The 21,662-nt window shown below is 42.3% G+C and overlaps 1 protein-coding gene across 1 annotated transcript; it reads left to right on the top strand.

The window, feature by feature from the left end:
- The first annotated feature begins 1,028 nt into the window (after positions 1-1,028).
- LOC103191263 (butyrophilin subfamily 1 member A1-like) lies at positions 1,029-20,582 on the top strand. Its single transcript, XM_042344776.1, has 9 exons — positions 1,029-1,136; positions 4,201-4,268; positions 6,481-6,828; positions 9,000-9,284; positions 9,793-9,819; positions 9,855-9,911; positions 11,502-11,519; positions 12,548-12,574; positions 19,707-20,582. The coding sequence occupies exons 2-9, from the start codon at positions 4,211-4,213 to the stop codon at positions 20,243-20,245; spliced, it is 1,359 nt and encodes a 452-aa protein (XP_042200710.1). The 5' UTR covers positions 1,029-1,136; positions 4,201-4,210; the 3' UTR covers positions 20,246-20,582.
- The last annotated feature ends 1,080 nt before the right edge of the window (positions 20,583-21,662 follow it).

Below are 21,662 nucleotides of genomic sequence, written 5' to 3'. Positions count from 1 at the left end.
CAATATGATAAGATGCTGTATCAAAAGGAAGGATTATTATTATTATTATTGACACACATGCTCGGAGTGGCCAAAGGCCCATTCGAACAGGAAGGTCTTCAGACGGGATTAGAAGGAGGCAAGAGAGGGATTGAGGCAGACATTGTGGGATAGAGTTCCAGAGTGTGGGACAGAGATGCTGAATGCCCCACACTCTGGAACCATCAATGGTGGGGTGGGAAGTGCAGGTGACCTAAAACTGTCCACTGAATTGATCGAGCAGACAGGCTGATATGGGATTATGTGGTTGGAGATGTAGGGGGGAACAAGACTGTGGAAGGCCTAGAAGGTAAGAATTTGTACTGAATTCTCTGAGAAATGGGACTGAGGGAGAGGGGGAGAGAGAGGACTGAGCGAGGACGGGAGAGAGCGATAACTGAGACAGTTGAGAGAGGACTGAGAGAGAGAGATTGGGGGTGTCTCCTCTTTGCTTGATGAAGGAGCTGGGGGGAGGGGGTGGTGACTGTAAGCATGGTTGAAGAGGAAATGATCTGAAAATGAGGAAGGAAGGGTCGAGGCAGAAGGATAGAGGGAGTGTTTCGTTCTTAAACTAAAAGAAAAATTATACAGTAATGCAAGAAAAAGTGGAAATGCAGGGGACTGGGAGACTTATAAAAAGCATCAAAGGGATACAAAGAAAGTAATAAGAAGGACAAAAAGGGACTGTGCAAATGTAATTTGAGTGCACTTTTGATAATCTCTCCCCCCAGCTCGGGTGCCAAGTCAGGATTGTCCAGCGCCTTGGGAAGTCCTCCCAATGTGAAAAGCACTTGCTAATGTCATTTTTTATTGTAATGTTAAGGATTTTGGGACGCCCTCTCAACATGAAGGGTACTGTTTAAATGTAAATTTGTGTTATATTGTATGAGTTTCTGGATGTGTCAGATCAAAAGGGTGACAACAACAACAACAAATTTACATTTGTATAATGCCTGTCACATTGGGAGGATGCCCCAAGGCACTGAACAGTCTGTGTTTCGGACCCGTGATGGAAATAATACATTGAGTGAAAGTGAAACTAAGATTCCTTCTGTTGACTGCATTCATCAAAGCTATTGTCCCCACTTTAAATCATTTAATCCTGACTGAAGAGAAAGGTAAGAGAGACTTTCATGTCACATTGTGTCTTAATCCGAGTGTGTGATTTTTACTTTCAGACTGGAAATGTTAATTTGTTCAGAGGAATATAATGGCTGGTTCCTCTTTAGTGCCAGTGTTTTAATGATAGATCTTATACAGTCAATTCAATTTACAATATGTTTTGTGAAGTGTTTTAGACATCTTGAAGACGTGATAAGGTGCTATATCTGATGCAAATATTATTATTATTATTATTATTATTAAACTCTCTGTGTGAAGCAGCCGGTGGTAATATCTCCTGACAGGCAGCTTTGTGTGGACTCTCTCAATCTCTCTCCCAGGGAAATCCCCAGTCATGTTGCTGCTCCTAAGCTTCTGTGATACAGACTTTCAGTGTGGCTGCCTCTGTCGTGGGTAATGATCACTCACTATGTTCCAGCCATTTTGTGGAGCTCAGTGGTTAGAGCACTCGACTCACAAGCAAGAGACCTGGGTTTGATTCCCGTCAGGGCGAAACGTTGGGCAAGTTTTGTTACTCCACACGCCTCTGGTTATCGGGCAGTAAATAGGAACCCGGTTGTTAGTCGATTGGTGGATTACTTTTCCAGGGGTAAAAATTCCTTTTAAAAAAAATTGTCAATTCAATCCAAGACTGTTTGTGGGACACTGCTGTTGTAATTGGCTGCCGTGTTTCGCCCACAAATATACAATCCATTCACTTCACAGTATATTCTGTGAAGTGCTTTGAGATGCCTGAGATGTGATAAAGCGCAATATCAAATGCAAAGATTATTATACTATTATATCTTTTTTCTTTCCATTATGTGACAGATGAGATTCAGAAAACATTTTGTGACAGGACCCTTTCCTGGGTGTGTGCCATGTCTGCTGCACATTCACTTCCAAACTTCTCTTCCGTGATGCTGGGGAGAGAGCAGCTTGAAAAAGGGGCTGAGAGAGGGGGAGGGAGGGAGGCAGGACTGAGAGTGTTGAAGAGAGAGAGAGACGACTGGGACCAGGGAGAGGAGGAAACTGTTAAACGCTGGAACACTATCCCTCAATCCTTCCACTTTGGCCCCTCGCTCCCCTTTTTCAAGTCTCACCTGAAAACCTTCCTTCTCAACTGTGCTTATTGCTACCTCACCTCCCCCACCCCCCGGGCTCAGAGTCAGGCTCCACCACTGTTAAGTATTCGGAGATGCTAACCTGCATGGAGGGTGCTATAGAAGTGCATGTTGTTGTTGAGAGAGGACTCAGGGAGTGAGAAAGAGCGATGACTGAGATAGGAGGAAAGGAGATTGAGAGAGTGAGAGAGAGGAGAGAGACGGTTGGGGAGCCTCCTCGTTGCTAGGTGAACTTGTGTTGCTCACATTTATGAATTAATGTCACAAATGAAAATACTGTTAATTTCCAGTGATGGTCTCATAGACAACAGCCAAGTCCTTTTACCCCTCGAATTGAATCAACCTTTAAGTCTCCCCCGTAACTCGAATCAATGATTTTTTAAGATCAAGGCATTTGCCTCGTCTGAGCAGAGCTCTGGAAGTGAACTGTTTATCTGCAGAGACCTGAGGAGAACAAGGAACAACAGGTCTAAACATCAGAGAACAAACCACGGGAGAGAGATATAACAACAACTTATTTATGTAGTGCCCTTCACAGGGGGTAGTGTCCCGGAGCACTTCACAGTAGTGGATTCTAACCCGGAGCCATGGGGAGAGGGAAGGGGGAGGTGACTGTGAGCATGATCAAAAAGAAAAGCCTTTGAACAGAATTTGAAGCTGGTTAGGGAAGGGAAAGGCGGTGGGATTGAGGGAGAGAGTTGCAGAGTTTCGGGGCATAGTGGCTGAAGGTGTGGCCACCAATGGCGGAGGGGAGAGGACCAAGGTCAAACAGGAGGCTGGAGCCAGCCAAGCCGAGGCGGTGGGTGGTGGAGTTGGGGTGTAAGCTTTTCGGATATGTAGGGAGGTTTATTGTTAAAAGAAATACTTATCAGAATCAATATTTAGTTTTAATTCTGTGAAGGAAAAGTACCATTTTACAAAGCAAAACAGATTATCAGTAAACTTTCCTTTCTATTTTTTAAAATTCTTTTAATTACTACTTTTAAAATCAGTGAATGTATATTTGTATTTGTAATGTGATATATTATAATAATACCTGCATTTGATATAGCATGTCTTCATGTCTTCACAGAATATACGATGTTCATTTTACATTTGGAAATTAAAAGCTCATTCTTATATTAGAAAAAGAGCTTGTGTAATCACTGAGAGATTTCTGCCCTAATATTGTAAAGACTGAGGAGTGAATTCCTGGTGTTTTATTGTTGATTAATCAGAGAATTAGGGAGAAGGAGGCTATTTAGCCCATCATGCCTGTGCCAGCTCTGTGAAAGAGCAATTCAACTAGTCCCACTCCCCCACTCTTACCCCAAACCCTGCAAAATTGTCCTTTTGAAGTACGTAGCCAATTCCCTTTTGAAATCTACTATTGAATCTGGTTCCACTACCCTTTCAGGCAGTGCATTCCACACCGAAACAACTCTCTGGGTAAAAACATATTCTCCTTGTCTTCCCTCTGGTTCTTTTGCCAATTATATTAAATCTATGGCTCCTGGATACTAACCCCTCCCCCCCCCGCTCCCTATCTATTCTATCAAAACCTCTCAACATTGTGAACACCTCTATTAAATCTCCCCTCAACCTTCTCTGTTCTAAGGAGAACAATCCCAGCTTCTCTAGTCTCTGCACATATTTGAAATCCATCATTCCTAGTAATCTGATCTCGATTGATTGTAACTACATAAATCGTCACATCACAGAATAGGCTCAGAAGGAGCAAAGTCAGGGACAATTGAGATTTGCAGTAACTGAGAAAGTGGCAATTGAGGTTATTTGATAGAGATAAAACAATTAGTAAAATTATGGCAAGGTGCTATATCAAATGCTATTATTATTATAAATTGCTTTAAAAGCCAAGTGCCCATTGAAACGATTTATCTATTGCTCATAATCACAAATCTCTGTGTGTAATGATCTGATTTGCTGTGTTGTAACCAGTTGTGATCTCATTGTGAAGGTCCGAGAAGATGAGCTGCAAACACTGGATTCAGGTCCTATGGCTTGTGCTTCCCCTCTCACTGGCTGGTAAGGAAATCCGTTGTATCTGCTTTATCTTTTTGAAAAAAAAAGTGTGACCAATTATGTTTCTAATCCTCAACAACTCCCACAATATGCTCACTGCTCTCAGTTCCACAGTTGCTGGTTACCCCATTGATCACCCTCATTAAATTGATGCCCAAGTCATCATCGTTCATGTAAATGGAGGGCATAAATTTATGATCATAAGCAAACAAGCGAATGGAGAGGTGAGGAGAAATATTTTCACACGCAGAGTGGTTAGGATATGGAATCCCCTGCCAGGAGCGATGCTTGAGGCAGTAACAACATTGGCCTTCAAAATACAGTGAGATAAATACCAAAAAAGCAGTAAGCTCAGAGGTAACGGGGGGAAAGGACGGGTACATGGGATTGAAAGGATGGCTCTTAAAAAAACTGGCAAGGGCATGATTGGCTGAGGGTGACAGACCGGGCGCAGAGAGCCACTTTTTGCTGAGAAGAAAATTAGAACAAATTAATCGGACACTAAATTTATATTTAAAAAAATGCCTTTACAAAATTGCCCTTCACAGCCCCTGAACTTTGCCTTCTTGTTCTCCTGCACTGGTATGGCTACAGCGAGATGCTTCTGACATGATAACGTGAACAGTCAGTTTGAGAGCTTTGTTGAATCTTGTTAAACTCAATCTTTTAAAGAATGTTGAAAAAAATAATAATCTAAAAAAATGCCTGCATCTATAATCATTGCTTTTGATGCAGAGTCTTCGCATGTCCAAGTCTTTCGAAGAGCTTCACGGAGAGTTTCTGTAAAACTGTAGTGACTGTGCACTCGCCTTGCAAGGCAAGAGACCTGAGTTTGATGCTGGCAGGGCAAAACTTTGAGCAAGTTTCCTTACTCACACACACCTCTGTTTACCTAACAATAAGTAGGAACCTGGTTGTTAGTTGATTGGAAGATTGCTTTTATGGGGATAATAATTCCTTCAAAAAAAAGAAATTTGGTCCTAAAATCCACGACTGTCTGCGGGACACTTCTGTGCGTAATTTGCTTGCCGCATTTCGCCCACAACATATAGAGTCAATTCAATTTACAATATAAATTGTGAAGCACTTTGAGACATCTAAGACATGATAAGGTGCTATATCAAATGCAAGTATTATTATCATTATTATTTACCAGCAAACACAATACTCAAGTGTAATATATTAGCTTATTGTTGTGGGTGTAAAAGGTCCTTTTCCATTTTATGTCAGAATTTATTGATACCTCCTTACAGAAGGATGTCAGGTCCTTGGAGAGGGTGCAGAGGAGATTTACCAGAATGATGCCAGGGATGAAGGACTTCAATTATATAGAGAGACTAGAGAGGCTGGGATTGTTCTCCTTAGAGTAGTGGTTAAGGGGAAATTTAATAGAAGTGTTCAAAATTATGAGGGGTTTTGATAGAGTAAACAGGAAACTGTTTCCACTGGCAGGTGGGTCGGTAACCAGAGAACACAGATTTAAGATAATTGACAAAAGAGCCAGAGGGGAGATGAGGAGGAATTTTTTTACCTCGAGAATTGTTACAATCTGGAATACATTCCCTGAAAGGGTGTTGGAAGCAGATTCAATAGTAGCTTTCAAAAGGGAATTGGGTAAGTCCTTGAAAAGGAAAAATATGCAATGATGTGGGTTAAGAGGCCAGTGGGACTAATTGGGTAACTTTTTCAAAGAGCCGGCATAGGCTGATGGGCCAAATGGCCTCCTTCTGTGCTGTAATCATAGAATCATAGAATTATACAGTACAGAAGGAGGCCATTTGGCCCATCATATCCATGCCAGCTCTTTGAAAGAGCTGTCCAAGTCAATCCCACTCCCCGCGCTCTCCCCATATCCCTGCAAACTTGTCCTCCCCAAATATCTATTTAAGTAATATTCTGTGATTCCATGATCCCAGTGAGTTTCTGTAGTCTAAGTCAATGTGATACTGAAAATCGTTTAATTTATTTATTTGTTGGAGGGATTATTATCCCTGAGAAAAGGATCTGCCAATCGACTAACAACCGGGTTCCTACTTACTGTCAGGCAAACAGAGGCACGTGGAGTAAGGAAATTTGCCCAACGTTTTGCTCTGCCTGGGAATCAAGTCCGGGTCCTTTCACTTGCGAGGCGAGTGCTCTAACCACTGAGCTAAAGGAAACTGTGTCAGTGTCATTCTGCAAATTCTAACTTTTTCCCTTTTTTGTTATTAAACAGAGAGATTCACAGTCAGTGGCCCGGCCCTCCCTGTCCCAGCCATTGCTGGTTCGGATGTTGTCCTGGACTGTAAGTGTTCCACAGACCTGCCACGAGAGGGTATGGAGGTGAGATGGTTCAGGACGAGATTCGGATCACCTGTCCACTTATACAGTGAGGGACGAGATCAGACAGCGGAACAAGATACAGCCTACAGAGACAGAACACAGCTATTTGTAGAAGAGTTTATAAATGGCAACATGTCCCTCAGACTGGAAGATGTACAGGTGGCAGATAACGGAATATACACATGTTTTATCAATTATGAGGGATGGTATGAAGAGGCAAAGATTCAATTGCAAGTTCTGGGTAAGTAACATTTATAAATGTCCCTTCAAAGTGTTCTTTTCCTCCTGACTTTAGACTGTATAAGAGAAAATCTCCCTGGATCAAGACTTATTGTATTGATGCAGTGTTGCAGATTGTACGTTTCTTTTAAGAAATGACAGAAAATTCTTCCCAAGGTTAAAACTGAATTCAACAATTGGCAAATGCTCTAAAATACTTCATGAATAGAGGAAATCTAGATCCAGGTGGAATTTCTCCTCAATGATGGTAACATTTGCAGCCTTTCAAACCATTCCCTTTGATACTGTTCATTAAAGAAGGTTTGTATCTAACAGTAGATGCAACATCCTTCTCCTGTCAATTCCTATCTTCCAGTCCACTCATTATTGTCACTCTGTTTTCTAATGAAATTTTTAGCAGAACAGTTACTATTTGTTGCTAGTTTTGCTGACTCTCTGGCTCAGAAAAATCATTTTTAAATGACCTCTGAGCTATTGATTCATCACAAATGAACTAAAGAATAAATTCAATCTGTAACATCCTGCCATTAATTAAAATAATATTAATAATAAATATTATTATTATTCACTCATTATTCAACAATCTCATCTGTATTGTTCTTTCACTTGTGATATGCACTATTATCCCAGGCCAAACCTAAACGTGTTAATCTCTGTACCTATCTCCGTGACTTCCCCATATTCATGTTTCCTGCACAAACCCCCCCCCTCCCCCCCCAACCATCAGATCATGGTCCACCCTCTGGAATTCCATCTGCAGTTGTTCCTCCATAACTCCTCCCTCTGTGCCTTAGGATCTGTCTCTTCTACAGCTCGTTTGGATATGCTCCAAATCCCCCTCCCCAAATTCTGGCTCCCAATCAGTGTTTGAAATGCTTTGGGAGGTCCTTCCAACCTGAAAGGTGCTCTACTGTATACATGCAATTTATTCTTTTTGTCTCTTTTTTTCTTTATTAATTCCATTTTCATTCCTTTGCTCTTCATTTCTCCTTTCAACTGACCCAAGAACAACAATAACTTGCATTTATATAGTCCCTCACACAGGGGAGCATCCCAGAGCGCGTGAACTCAGGCCCAACCTCAGTATAAGGAAAGAATTCCAAACCCCAACAGCTTTCTGAGTGAAGAAATTCCTTCTAACCTGTAACTTGTCTTCTGATTCCCCTGAAACTGTGACATCTTGTCACTAAATCTTCTACAGCCTTGATCCACCTCCTACCTCTGTGACCTCCTAACCCCTTAATGACCTGTCCGTTCCCTCTGCTCAGTGGGCTACAGCCTGCTTCACACCCCCGCCTCGTACACACTACCATTGGCGAGTGGAGCTTCAGCCCTTCTACCCCCACCCTCTGGAACTCCATCCCACAGCCTCTCCTCCTCACTTGCCTACTTCAAAACCTGTCTCACGTTGCTCCTCTACAACCGTGTCTTCAATCACCCATCTATCCCTATCCCCTGACATCCACCGCTCCTGATCCCAACCACCAGCTTGGGTGGAAATCCCTGACTGTCCAATGCTTTGGGATGTTCTCCTGATGTGAAAAGTGCTAGGCAAATGTAATTTGTTGTTGTTTGTGTTGATGGGAATGTTTTTCCCTCTCTACCTGTCTTATGCCTCTTCAAATCTTACTCTTTCATGTTCTCTCTCAATCTCTTCTGCTTCAGTGGAAAAAGCGCCGACTGAGTGTTTCTCCTCACTTATAATTTCTCATCCCGAAAGTTTAGGTGTTAGAGTGGTTCTCCATTTATAGCAAGATGGTTGGGAGCCCTGAAATCCCAGCCTGTGCTACAGCAAGGTGTGATCGATCAATTGCTGGTTTCACTGTCCATTCAGCAGCCTCTCAGCTCAACTCCTGAACTAAACGAAAAATGACTGACTTCCAAGTTATCAGGTTGCCTCCAATGTCACTTCATGCTGTTTGATGTGTGTAGTGAATGGGGACCATTACATTGCATTGTAACCAAATTCACGTGATAAAGAAGCATATTTGGTTACACTATATGTTTAAATGGACTGAAGAATGTCTGGAAATCTCTATGTGTAGGCAGCAAACACACATGGAATTCTCAGTCTGGTTTGGAGAACCTTAGGCAAAGTGATCCCCAAAAAAGAACTTACTTTGAATGCTTTTCATTGTGATTTAGAGTGGTTTCGTGTATTTCATCTCACAGTTCTTGGCAGTCAGCCTTGGGTTTTTATGCAAGGATACTACAGTGGAGGTATACGTCTTGTGTGCGAGTCCGAGGGATGGTTTCCTGAGCCAGACATTCTGTGGCTGGATGGAAACGGAGTCAATTTGACGGCACAAAGTCAAACGAAAGAAGAAAAGAATCCTGAAGGTTTTGTGAATGTCCGAACCTCCCTCAATATCACAAAAGATTCCAGCAACAGGTTTAAGTGTCTGATCAGCAATAGTCTAATGAAGAAAGAAAAGGAAGGAAGAATCCAAATCGCAGGTGTGTCGACATGTAAATCATTCTGCTGTTAGCTGAACCAAGAAATTAATCTGTAACCAATATTTAATACTCAGCTTTAAAGGTGACGAAAGTTCACTTGTGTTATAAACTGGTAGATTGATATCTCTTTCTAACTACAACCTGTTGTATTGGCAGAATACTTGTGTGTAGTGTAGAATGTGGAGAATGAATGATGCTTCTCTGTACATGTGTTAGCACATTCCACAGCAAGTTGAATTGATATAGTACCTTCCATGTTGGGAACATGGTCCAACTGCTGGTTGGACGATTCCATCCACCACCACCACTTACATTCATAAAATCTAACTAAAATTAGGCATATTTCCATTCATTTCATTAACAGTACATAGTTACCCGAAGTCATCAGCTGAAAGTGGAATAAGAACTATCTAAAATCTACCTGGATAATTCTAGTTGAGAAATTAATCACATTTGTTTGGATTTAATGTCAAACTCAAAATTTATTCGCTGAATTTTTACTTTTCAGATGATGTATTTCCCAGGATCTCTTGTGGTTGGTGGTTTCTTTGATGCTCTTCACCATTTTCACAGTAGTTTTTGTTCTGAGCTTATACTGCAATATGCAACAACGCAACAAGATCAAAGGTATGTTCCAATCGCTGTGAGAAATATAAATAATAATAATTCTTCATTTGATATAGCGCCTTATCATGTCTTTGAGACATCTCAAATCGCTTCACAGAATATACTGTAAAGTGAATTGACTGTATATGTTATAGGCAAAACCATCCGAAGAATGGACACCATTGTATCCAAGTAAACAGTTTAATGACCTAACATGCACAGGTAGATTAATCTCAATTTTGTACAATTACATAGTTAGTTTACTTCACAGAAGAAATCTTGTGAAGCAATTTAAGACATTTTGACTTGATAAGACACTGAATTGCAAGGAATATTATTATGTGTGCCATTAGTTGTCTGCTATTTAATTACTTACCCAATTACCTCCTATCCTTTATGGATAGGAGGTAAATGGGGTCTCCTTAGAGCTAAACTGGCTCCAAGGTGACTTGCCTGGCAACAGAATGTTGGTATTGAGCCAGTGATCTGTGGCAGTCTCGAGACTATTTCCTGACCCAGGTAGGTCCACAGTATTCCACATATGACATATGACATATGACAGCACAGCCCGCGTGGCTCATTGGCAGGACCTGCAAAGGCAGAGCAGTCACTGGGGGCAGGAAACCTCCTGTTAACCCTGCAAGCCAAAGGACCTAGCTGGACAAGCAGCAGGAAAGCTTGCCAGACAGCGATATCAATGGCAAGCTATGGGGTTTTAGCTGGTTAGACTCCAGCAGTTACCCCAACGCACCCTCTGGGGTCCCCCAAACCGTGGTTAATAATAAAATAATAATCCTTGCATTTGATATAGTGCTTTTCACGTCTTCTAGACGTCCCAAAGCGCTTTACAGAATATACTGTAAAGTGAATTGACTGTATATTTGTGGGCGAACGCGGCAGCCAATTGCGCACAGCAATGTCCCACAAACAGTCATGGATTGAAAATGACCGATTTATTATTGTTTTTGGTTTTGGAGGGATTATTATTAGGCTCTGTGTGGAGTAAGGAAACTTGCCCAAGGTTTCGCCCTCTGCCTGGAATTGAACTCAGGTCTCTCACTTGCAAAGCGAGTGCTCTAACCACTGAGCTACAGGACTCCACTCCCTGGTTCTTGCCAATCTGCACCTAATACTGTTTGGAATTAGGTAAACAGGATGTGTCCCTCCAGGGAGTGTGTGCATTCCATCCCAACAATCTGTCTCTGGGATTTCCATGTGTAATTGGGATGCAATTACATTTCTCAGCTTCGTTTGGATACCCTAAGCATGGTGATGGGTTTCCGCATGTGTCAGACAACCAGCTGACCAAAAAAAAATGGTTACCTCCAGTTCCATTTTCCCTGGTTTGGGTATTACAATACATATTAAAAATGTTGGGTTTCTTTCACACCATTACTCGGTTTAAGTGGATTTTAATATGTATTTAATTTTAATATGAATTTAAAATATGCAGTTCACGTGCATGAAATTAATCTTGGTTGCTTCTCTTTGGAAAATCTTGTATCTATTTTGTTTTTGTCTTCTGCCTGTATTCTTTTGCCCAATTGTACCAGCAAATAGATTGGGAAGCAATGCACCTAATGCTACCTTCATTTTATATTTCTCCAATAGGCCTTCAGAAAACAGTGGGTAAGTTAAGCTTAAGAAGGAGCCAATAATGGCTCCTTCTGTTCATCAGCTTGTTTAATAATAATAGCAATATGTTTGATACAGAACTTTTTATGTCATGCGAACATCCGAAAGTGTTTATTTGGGGGATTGTTGGCCAAGAGAATCTCTTCTGTTTGAATATGTCATGGGTTCGTTTTTTAACACCCACCTGAAAACAATAATATAATAATCCTTGCATTTGATATAGCGCCTTATCACGTGTTAGAGATATATCATTATTAATAATTTTTGAAGGAATTATTACTCCCGGGAAAAACGATCTGCCAATTGACTAACAATCGTGTGGAATAAGGAAACTTGCCTAATGTTTCGCCCTACTGGGAATCAATCAAGTACTCTAACCACTGAATAATAAATTTGTCACCTCAATCTATGACTGTTTGTGGGACACTGCTGTGCGCATTTGGCGGCTTCGTCCCATCCAAAAAATTATACAGTCAATTCACTTTACAGTATATTCAGTGAAGCGCTTTGAGATCTCCTGAATACAGAATAAGACCCTCTATCAAATAAGGAATATCATTATTATTACTACTGATATTAAGGTAACTGGCACGTAGTATCTGCGGTGATTAATAGATTAAGTGTATATTAAGTGGTGATCTGATTGAGTTATTCAAAATAATAGGCCAGATAGATAGGGGGATTTCTAGTTACTCTGGGGACATAGTCCAAAAATTAGTTCTGTTCCAATTAGAAGTGAAATCAGAAAACATTTCTTTACATAGAGACTTGTAAGAAAGCAAAACACAGAGTACTAGAAGGTCTTAGATACAGAATTGTTATATTATGCTTAAAAGGGAAATATAAGGATCCTTCGGCAGAAGTGTATTTAAGGGAAATCGAGAAAAGCAAAGAGAAAAATAAATTAAATGGTTTTGTAAAATGCGGGAATGAGTACAATGGGCTGAATGACTTGTCCTGAAACTTTGTTCTTGATTCCTCCTGAAGATTTAATCATCTGTCCCTTTCTCCTTTTTCTTCAGAGTGGGAATGGATGCTTATTTGTGCAGGTAAGAGTCCCTGTATTAATGGCTCACAGTGGAAATAACTGCAAAAAGCTTCTTACTCCCTAAACTTACAAAATTATCTCATCAATTTTAAAATTCATAAATACGATCCATAAATCGGAATAAAGTGACATGATAAAAATTATCCAAAGGCCCCAGGTAGCTTAGTTGGTAAAGGTGTAGACAATTAAATACAGTGGAAGCGGCTTAAACTGGGGCTGGCCATTTTGTCCATCTTATGAGGTGCCTGAGGTTAACCGAAGTTACCTTACTTCTTCCCACCCAGCAGAGGAACACCATTGGCCCCTCCTCCCTCCCATTGCCATGTCCATTGGACAGGAAGTGAACCAATCAGCAGCAGCTCCGAGGTGATTGACAGCCTAGAGCTGCTTGTGAATGGATAGGCTCCACCCAACCACAAGCGGCTCCAGGTTGTCAATCAATCATGATTTGACTCCTCCCTTTCTTCCCCGTTCCTCCGCCCCCTCCCTGATCGACAGTCCAATTCCATAACAACTTTTAAGAGAGAAGTTGATAATTATTTGGGGAGGACAAGTTTTCAGGGTTATGGGGAGAGAGTGGTGGAGTGGGAATAATTTCATGGCCTCCTTCTGTGCTGTATAATTCTATGATTCTATTCAACATTGTATAACTAAGTGAAAATGAATTTAAAAATATGAGCTTTACATGGGTCATTCTTGTTGATCATCCCAGATTTCAGAATTGGAAGCAGATTTCCAAATGCTTAGTTTGAAAAATGAAAGAAGCGAGATATAAGGTTCCTATATTGGAAATCAATAAAAATGACTGGAAACAAAATGCAGATTAAGTTTCATATAATTATACAACAAAATACAAAATTACATTTATAAAGTGCCTTTCATGTCGGGAAGATGTCCCAAGGCACTGAACAACAACAAAAAAATTACATTTATAGCGCGTCTTTCACATCGGGAAGACGTCCCAAGGTGCTGAACAGTCAGGGATTAGGATACGAGCATTGGTGGGAGGATGGGGAAGGGGGCGGTTGGGATTAGGGAGGGTGGAGGGCAGAGTGGGTAGAGGTACGATGCTGGCTGAAGGCATGTTTGAAGAGGAGGGTCTTAAGGTGGCAAAGGAGGGAACGAGGCAAAGGGATTGTGGCATGGTGTTCCAGACGGTGAGGTTTTTTAGAGATGGAAGAATTCGGGGGCCAGTGCTGTGTGTGAAGAGTAGCCCATTCTCTTGTTCCAGAGGCTGTACGTGTATCGGTTTAGTCCCTTCTCTTTTCAAATAGAAAGTTAGAATCTTTCAACTTCATCTGAACAGACACAGATTGAGCTTTGAGTTAGCGTGTGTCAGCCTGGTGCAGAGGGAGAACTCTCAGCTCTTGAGTCAGAAATGTGGGTTCCAGCCTTATTTGGGAACGTGGAATTACATAGTCAAAGCTGACAATATAAGCAATCAATATAAAATGGTTTCAAATGGATCAAAAAAGGAAGTTAGAAGAAATTTCTTCACGCAGAGAGAAGTGGGAATGTGGAACATGCTACCGCAAGGAGTTGAGGCAAATAGCATATATGTATTTAAGGAAAAGCTAGATATGTACATGAGGGAGAAAGGAAAAGAAGGTTATGCTTGAAGGCTTAGTTGAGGAAGGGGATGAGGAGGCTCATGTGGAGCATAAACACCGGCATAGCCAGTTGGGCCAAATGGTCTGTTTCTGTATATTCTAATGATTACAGATGAGCCTCCAACAATGGAGAATATGCCCAGCACTGGACTGGAGTAGATTATGAGCTCAAATTCCTTACTCGCCGGGCTTTAACCCACAACCTTCAGACTCAGATATAGGAACAAACTAACAAATGGGGAACTTTCAGATTTTTCCAATGACTCACAATTGTTGCTTTCAGTTCCATTAAGTTTAAAACAAATCTGTTTGTAAAAAAAATTGAAATGAAAGGGGCCGAATTATTGTGTTTTATTTGTTTCAAATCAAGTAAACATATGAGCAGCTGGGGCTAACTAGGCCGAGCCAATAACAAGTAACTTATTGATTAATCACTTGATTAGGTGTTAATTCCAAATTACTGTTGAGCAATCAGAAACTGGTTGCACCCAGAGAATATAAATAGGAGATAGCTGCAAGAGCCTCACTCGAGCAGAGAACCGAGAGTGAGCTATGTCTGGAGTGAGGTGAGGCCAGAGCGTGCAGGAATTTGGTGAGAGTGGGAATTAGGTGCTGGTTCCTAAGGGGAAGTAAGAGGAGATAGATAATGGCCTGGCAGGTGATGTGCGAGGAATGTGGTATGTGGGAGTTGATGGAGGGCAACCTGAGCCCGGGTGACTTCATCTGCAGCAAATGTCTGCAACTGAGCAAGCTCCAACTTAGAATAGCTGAGCTGGAGTCTCAGGTGCAGACACTGTGCTCCATCAGGGACAGTGAGAGTTTCCTGGACAGCATGGTGGAGACTCTCATTCCCCTAGGACTCAGTTATAGCAGCCCATCGCTGTATAGGGGCAATGAGAGAAGGGTACTGGAGCTATCGGGAGGTCAGACTTCAAGAAAAGGACCACTCCCAGGGGAGCCCAACACACAGCCACCCTTCATTCATGCTAAGAGTGATTGGGTGACAGTGTGATGGGGCAAGAAGAGGGCTTGTTCAAGGCAGAGCACCCCCAACAGAGTACCAGTCTCTAATCGGTACTCAACATTAGCTATCGAGAGCGTGGAAGCCTCTCGTGAGCACAGCAGTGGACATTCTGTCCAACAGGACAAGGGCATGGTTCACAAGGGCAATACAGTTGTGATAGGGGATTATATAGTAAGAGGCACTGACAGGATCTTCTGCAATCAGAATCGTGAGGCAAGGATAGTTTGCTGCCTTCCTGGTGAAAGGGTAGAGGACTTCACAGAGCACATGGACAAGATTTTTCGGGGGGGGGGAGGAGAATGTCCAGAAGTCGTGGTCCATGTGGGGACCCACGACATTGGTAAGAAGAGGGCTGAGATGCTTCAGGACGAGTATCAAAAGCTGGGGAGCAAACTCAAGTCCAGAACATCCAAGGTGGTGATCTCTGGGTTGCTCCTGGTACCTCGGGCAACGGGACACCACAGTGAAAGGATCAGGCGCATGAACGATTGGCTGGAGAAATGTTCCGCAAAAGAAGGTTTCCGTTTTCTGGACAATTGGGACCATGACTGGGGGAGGTGGGATCTTTACCTTGAGGATGGGCGGCACTTAAGCAAGGCAGGGGTGAGCTTCCTTGCCAAGAGATTATCAAATGCTGTAGGGATGGAAATAAACTAGTGTTGAGGGGGGATGGATATCCAAAGATAAACAATGGATTAGAGATTAGAGGAAAAAGACAAGTGGGAAGTGTAGAGCAGGTACAAGCGGACAATTTCCTCAAATGCATGTACCTAAATGCACGTAGCTGAGGGAATAAGGTTGATGAGCACCAGGTTCAACTGGCGTAGGGGCTTACGATGTGGTGGCAGTAACCGAGACATGACTCAAGCCAGGACAGGAATGGGAGTTAAATATTCCAGGAAATAATGTGTTCAGGAAGGATAGAGAAGGAAGAAAAGGAGGAGGGGTGACAATATTAGTTAAGGATACAATTATAGCTGTAGAAAGGAATGCGGCTCTGTAGGGTCCAACAACAGAATCCATCTGGTTAGAGATAAGAAATGAGAAAGGAGTGGTTACACTGATAGGGGTTTACTATAGACCACCAGATAGTAGGAAGGAGATAGAGGAGCAGATCTGCAACCAGATCACGGACAGATGTAAGGCGAACAGAGTTGTGATAATGGGGGATTTCAATTATCCCAATATAGATTGGCAAAATACCAGCGCTAAGGGCAAGGCAGGAGAAAGATTCATAGACTGGGTACAGGAAAATTTTCATGAGCAGTATGTCTCCAGTCCTACAAGGAAGGAAGCATTGCTGGATCTAGTCCTGGGGAATGAAATAGGGGTTGAACAGATTTCGGTAAGGGAGCATCTAGGTAACAGTGACCATAATATTATTAGATTTAGATTACTCATGAACAGGGACAAAGTACAGTTAAGGATGAACTAATTTTGATGGGCTAAAAAGGGACTAAGAGTTGGTGGACTGGCAAGTAAGATGAGCAGGTAAAATGACTCATGAGCAATGGGAGATCTTCAAAGATATGAAAGCTCAAGGTCTAAATAGATATATTCACACAAAAGGGAAATGTGCGACAACCAAGCCATCCTGGATGACCAGGGATATTCTGTCTAGGATGAAAAAGAAGAAGACGGCGTATGACAATTGGAAGACGCAAGATACTATAGAGACTGCAGGAGTGATCATAAAAGAGTGATAAGACAGGCAAAAAGATCACATGAGAAGAGGTTAGCGGGTAACATAAAGGGGAATCCTAAAATATTTTACGAGCACATAAAGGAAAAAACGTTAGTTAAAGGTAGGGTGGGGCCAATCAAAGACAATGACGGCCATCTTGTTGTGGAGGCAGAGGACAGGGCTGATGTACTGAACGGGTACTTTACATCTGTCTTCACAACAGAAATGGATGCCCCAAATGCCACAGTATTGGATGAGAGGGTAGAGGACATAGATCAGATTACTATAGACAGAGAGGAAGTTCCGAAAAGATTGACTGGGCTCAAAATTGATAAGTCACCAGGACCAGATGGGTTTGACCCAAGGTTGCTGTGGGAGATACGGGTTCAAATAGCGGAGGCTTTGGCTATTATACTTCAATCTTCATTGGACACAGGAGTGGTGCCAAGAGACTGGAGAGTGGCTAATGTTACCCCACTCTACAAAAAGGGGCAGAAAGACAAGCCCGGACATTACAGGCCAGTCAGCCTAACTTCGGTAATAGGAAAGCTACTGGAGACTGTAATCCAGGACAAAATAAATCTCTACTTAGAGGAACATGAGGTAATTAGAGACCGCCACCATGGATTGTTAAAGACAAATCTTGCCTAACAAATCTAATAGAATTTTTTGAAGAGGTGACTGTGTTAGAAAATAAAATCTTCTTTTCGAGTTCCAATCAAACACAATCACTGTTTGCAACCAGAGTAGTGTTTATTAAACTCCAGGATCCGTCCAAGTTCCCGATGGGCGTGGGCAAGTAAGCACAATCAATCAATTTACTAACAGAACAATACTACCGCATAATTCCTCCTCGTGGTCGTCTACTTCTGTCTTCTAGCTCTCAGTCTTCCATCCACGGTGGGTACTGTCCTGGGCGCGCACTGATCTTGGTCTGGCACAGTGTCTTAAGCTTGTGTCCATCCAATCATGGTGCGGACATTAGGTCACCTGGCCAAGATCATGCTGGGTTCACGTGAACATCTCATGGGGTGTACGTGCCTCAGCACACATATACATTGTCCTTAAGACCCCCGTTATCTGATCTAATTGTCTAAGATAGAGGATTGATCAGTTTAGCACTGTATCTGGTGCTCATTATTTTGTGGTGTGGGATCATTAGTACATTCCTTTTAAGTGACTGGTTATTTCTTATCAGTATCCCGGGATGGTACCAAGGCCCTCTAGTTTAAGCAACTTGCTCATTAATTGCTATTCTTGGGGGTTGCCTTCTGTCGGTTGGCCCTGTCAGAATCTAGCGACTTATTGCTCAGTCGAGATCCTGTGTCGACTGGTACCTTGGACCGTTAGCTCTGTGGGCTTGTTGTCATTTACTGATAAGAGGCGACCCCCTGCCCCTGTATGTTATTCTTTCAAAAACAGAGAAAACCAGATGTGTCCTATCCCATGACTGCCCACACTTAACTTAAAATTAACCCATTCACAACATCTATTATGATTCTAACATTATATAAAAAGTGTAAATTCTAACAACTGCGAGGGTTGATGAGGGAAATGCGGTGGACGTTATTTACATGGATTTCAAAAAGGCTTTTGACACAGTACCGCATAAGAGATTAATACAAAAATTAGAGGCCCACGGTATTAAGTGGCAGTTTGGATTAAGAACTGTCTCAGTGACAGTGACAGAAAGAGGTTGGTGGTTAATGGGTGCTTCTCGAAATGGAAGGAGGTGTGCAGCGGTGTCCCCCAGGGATCGGTATTGGGACCACTGCTCTTTCTAATATATATTAATGATCTGGACTTGGGCACAGAGAGCACTATTTCCAAGTTTGCAAATGATACAAAGTTAGGTCGGGTAGTAAATAGTGAGGAGGACTGTACTAACTGCAAGCAGACATACACAGAATGGTGGAATGGGCTGACATTGGCAGATGGATTTCAATATGGGTAAGTGTGAGGTGATACACTTAGGTAGGAAAAATGATAGGAGGCAATATAGACTTGGTAGCTCAATCTTAAGGGGGGTGAGCGTACAGAGAGATCTGGGTGTTGTAGTAAGCGAATCATTAAAGGTAGCGGGGCAGGTAGATAAGGCAGTAAAAATGGCATTTGGTGTACTGAGCTTCATTAGTAGGGGCTTAGAGTATAAGAGTAGGGGTTATGGTTAATCTATACAAAACACTGGTTAGGCCTCAGCTGGAGTACTGCGTCCAGTTCTGGGCACCTTACCTCAGGAAGGACATTAAGGCACTGGAAAGGGTGCAGAGGAGATCACAAGAATGATACCAGGAATGGGGAACCTTAGCTATGTGGACAGTGGAGAAGTTAGGACTTTTCCCTTTAGAGCAGAGAAGGTTACACGGGGACCTGATTGAGGTCTTCAAGATCATGAAAGGTTTCGACAGGCGAGATAGAGAAAAGCTGTTTCCGTTGTTAGGTGTAACTGTGACTCATGGTTACAGTCTTAAGATATCTACCAAAAGAAGCAGAGGGGAGGTTAGAAGAAATTTTTTCACTCAGCGAGTTGTTCGAATTTGGAATGATCTGCCCGAAAGGGCAGTGGAGTCCGATTCGATAACAGCTTTTAAGAGAGAACTGGATAGGTATCTGGAGAAGACGGGTTTGCAGAGTTATGGGGAGAAAGCTGGTAATTGGGGTTAGTGAAAGTGATGCTCTGTCAAAGAACCGGCACAGACTCGGTGGGCCAACTGGCCTCCTTCTGTGTCATAACATTCTATGAATCTATGAATAAATCTATGTTTAAAAATGTAAATCAGTGTTGGATTAGGATTATGTGTGTTTTTGATTCCAGTTACAGTCACTCTGGATCCTGACACAGCCCATCCCCGGCTCATCCTGTCTGAGGACCTGAAAAGTGTAAGACTGGGGGCCCAACAGAAGTTGCTCCCTGACACCCCAGAGAGGTTTGATTCCTGTGTCAGTGTCCTGGGATCTGAGGGCTTCACATCAGGGAGACATTATTGGGAGGTACAGGTGGGCAACAAGACTGACTGGGATGTGGGAGTGGCCAGGGAGTCCATCAATAGAAAGGGGGTAATCATACTGGCACCAGAGGCTGGATACTGGAGAATGACTATGAGAAATGGGAATGAATATGAGGCTGGTACGTCACCTCCTACTCCCTGCCCTCTGAGCGAGAGACCCAGGAAGATCGGAATTTTCCTCGACTATGAGGGGGGACAGGTGACATTTTACAATGCTGATAACATGTCTCATCTCCACACTTTCACCCACACTTTCACTGAGAAACTTTATCCTTACTTCAGTCCCTGGTTTAATGTTGATGGGAAAAACTCCAAGCCACTGACAATCTGTGCGATGACAGTATAATAAGGAAGAAAATTCCATCGACTCAAACTGAATGTCCCATTCATAATATTGGTCAACACTCAGATTGTTTGGTGTTATTTTCATCATTGGACCTGCATTGTAGCATTAATCATTCTGTCACTGTGCAGACAGCTTAATCAGCAATAACCAGAGAGACACAGACACAGCTTAATACAGAGAAATGTAAAGTGGTCGGAGTTGACAGAAGAAATTGTGTGCAATTGTCTGAATCAAATTGAGTTATTATACCAGTAACTTTGGGGAACACGTCACTACAATCATTAGTATAGGAAGCTAAACAAGCTGTGTTTGTTGCAATGTAAAGCTAAGGAGATGTTGTTATGATCTGGAATGCACTGTCTGAAAGTCTGTGGAAGCAGATTCGACAGCAGGTTTTCAAAAAGGAATTATATCAGTATTTGATAAATGAAACATTTGCAGGGCTATGGGGTTAGAATGGGGGAGTGGGACTAGTTGGTGGTTCTTTCAAGGAGGTGACACGATGGGCCGAATGGCCTTCTTCTGTGCTGTAAGATTCTATGATTCTAGAAACATAATCCCTTGCATTTATCACGTTATCAATGTCTCAAAGTGCTTCATAGGATTTACTACAAAATGTAGTGACTATTTAATTGGGGGCAAGTTGGCAGCCAAGTTATGGACAACCATGGGGTGAGTGACCAATTTTATCTAGGGGAGCGTTGGCTCGGACATTGGAAAAAGCTCTTCTCTTTTTGACTAGAGCCATGGGATCTTTAACCTTCACCTTAATAGGGAGATGGGACTTTAGTTTAATGTCTCATAGGAATATAGGAACATAGGAACAGGAGTAGGGAGGGCATCAAATGAAGGCATATCCGACAATATAGCATTTCCCCCCAACACTACGTTGGAGTGTCAGTTAGCCTGGATTATGAGCTAAAATTTCCTGACTTGGACCTTGAACCTACCAAGAAGTGAGAGTGCTCCCAGCTCTCAGGCTGACACCCGGGACCTGAAACCATTCATAAAGTATGGATGACTTCAAGCATATTCCTGTCAAGTAAAACGATTTCAAGGATATCAATTTGAATCAGAACATTTTAAATGTAAGACACAATAACAACTTGCCATTATATAGCATCCTCCACACAGGGTAGCATCTCAGAGCACTTCCCAGTGGCGGAGTCTGACTCCGAGCTGGTGGTGCCGAGGTGGGGGGAGGTGACACTCAAAAAGGATGTTGGGGCAAGGGGCTGAGGGATAGAGAGAGTGTGTTCCAGCAACTTGATAGTAAAACATCTTGGAAACACTTTGAGATATTTTGAGATAATTAGCACTGTATCAATGCAAAGAGTAATACTAGTTGAATTAATAATCCAGTACAGTACAGCTGCTGTGCATCTTTGTATTACTTTATGTAAACACGGTGTATTTT

This window comes from Callorhinchus milii, unplaced genomic scaffold, assembly GCF_018977255.1.
Source record: "Callorhinchus milii isolate IMCB2004 unplaced genomic scaffold, IMCB_Cmil_1.0 Scaffold30, whole genome shotgun sequence".
In the NCBI taxonomy this organism is placed as follows: domain Eukaryota; kingdom Metazoa; phylum Chordata; class Chondrichthyes; order Chimaeriformes; family Callorhinchidae; genus Callorhinchus; species Callorhinchus milii.
This window is presented reverse-complemented; position numbering and strand designations above follow the sequence as displayed.

What these genes read in the sequence shown, in the direction of transcription:
- LOC103191263 (XM_042344776.1), top strand. Translation starts at nt 4,211, where the DNA reads ATGAGCTGCAAACACTGGATTCAGGTCCTATGGCTTGTGCTTCCCCTC. An exon ending in GATTCAATTGCAAGTTCTGG is followed by an intron (nt 6,829 to 8,999) that starts GTAAGTAACATT and finishes TTCATCTCACAG; the next exon opens with TTCTTGGCAGTCAGCCTTGG. An exon ending in ATGGATGCTTATTTGTGCAG is followed by an intron (nt 12,575 to 19,706) that starts GTAAGAGTCCCT and finishes TTTTGATTCCAG; the next exon opens with TTACAGTCACTCTGGATCCT.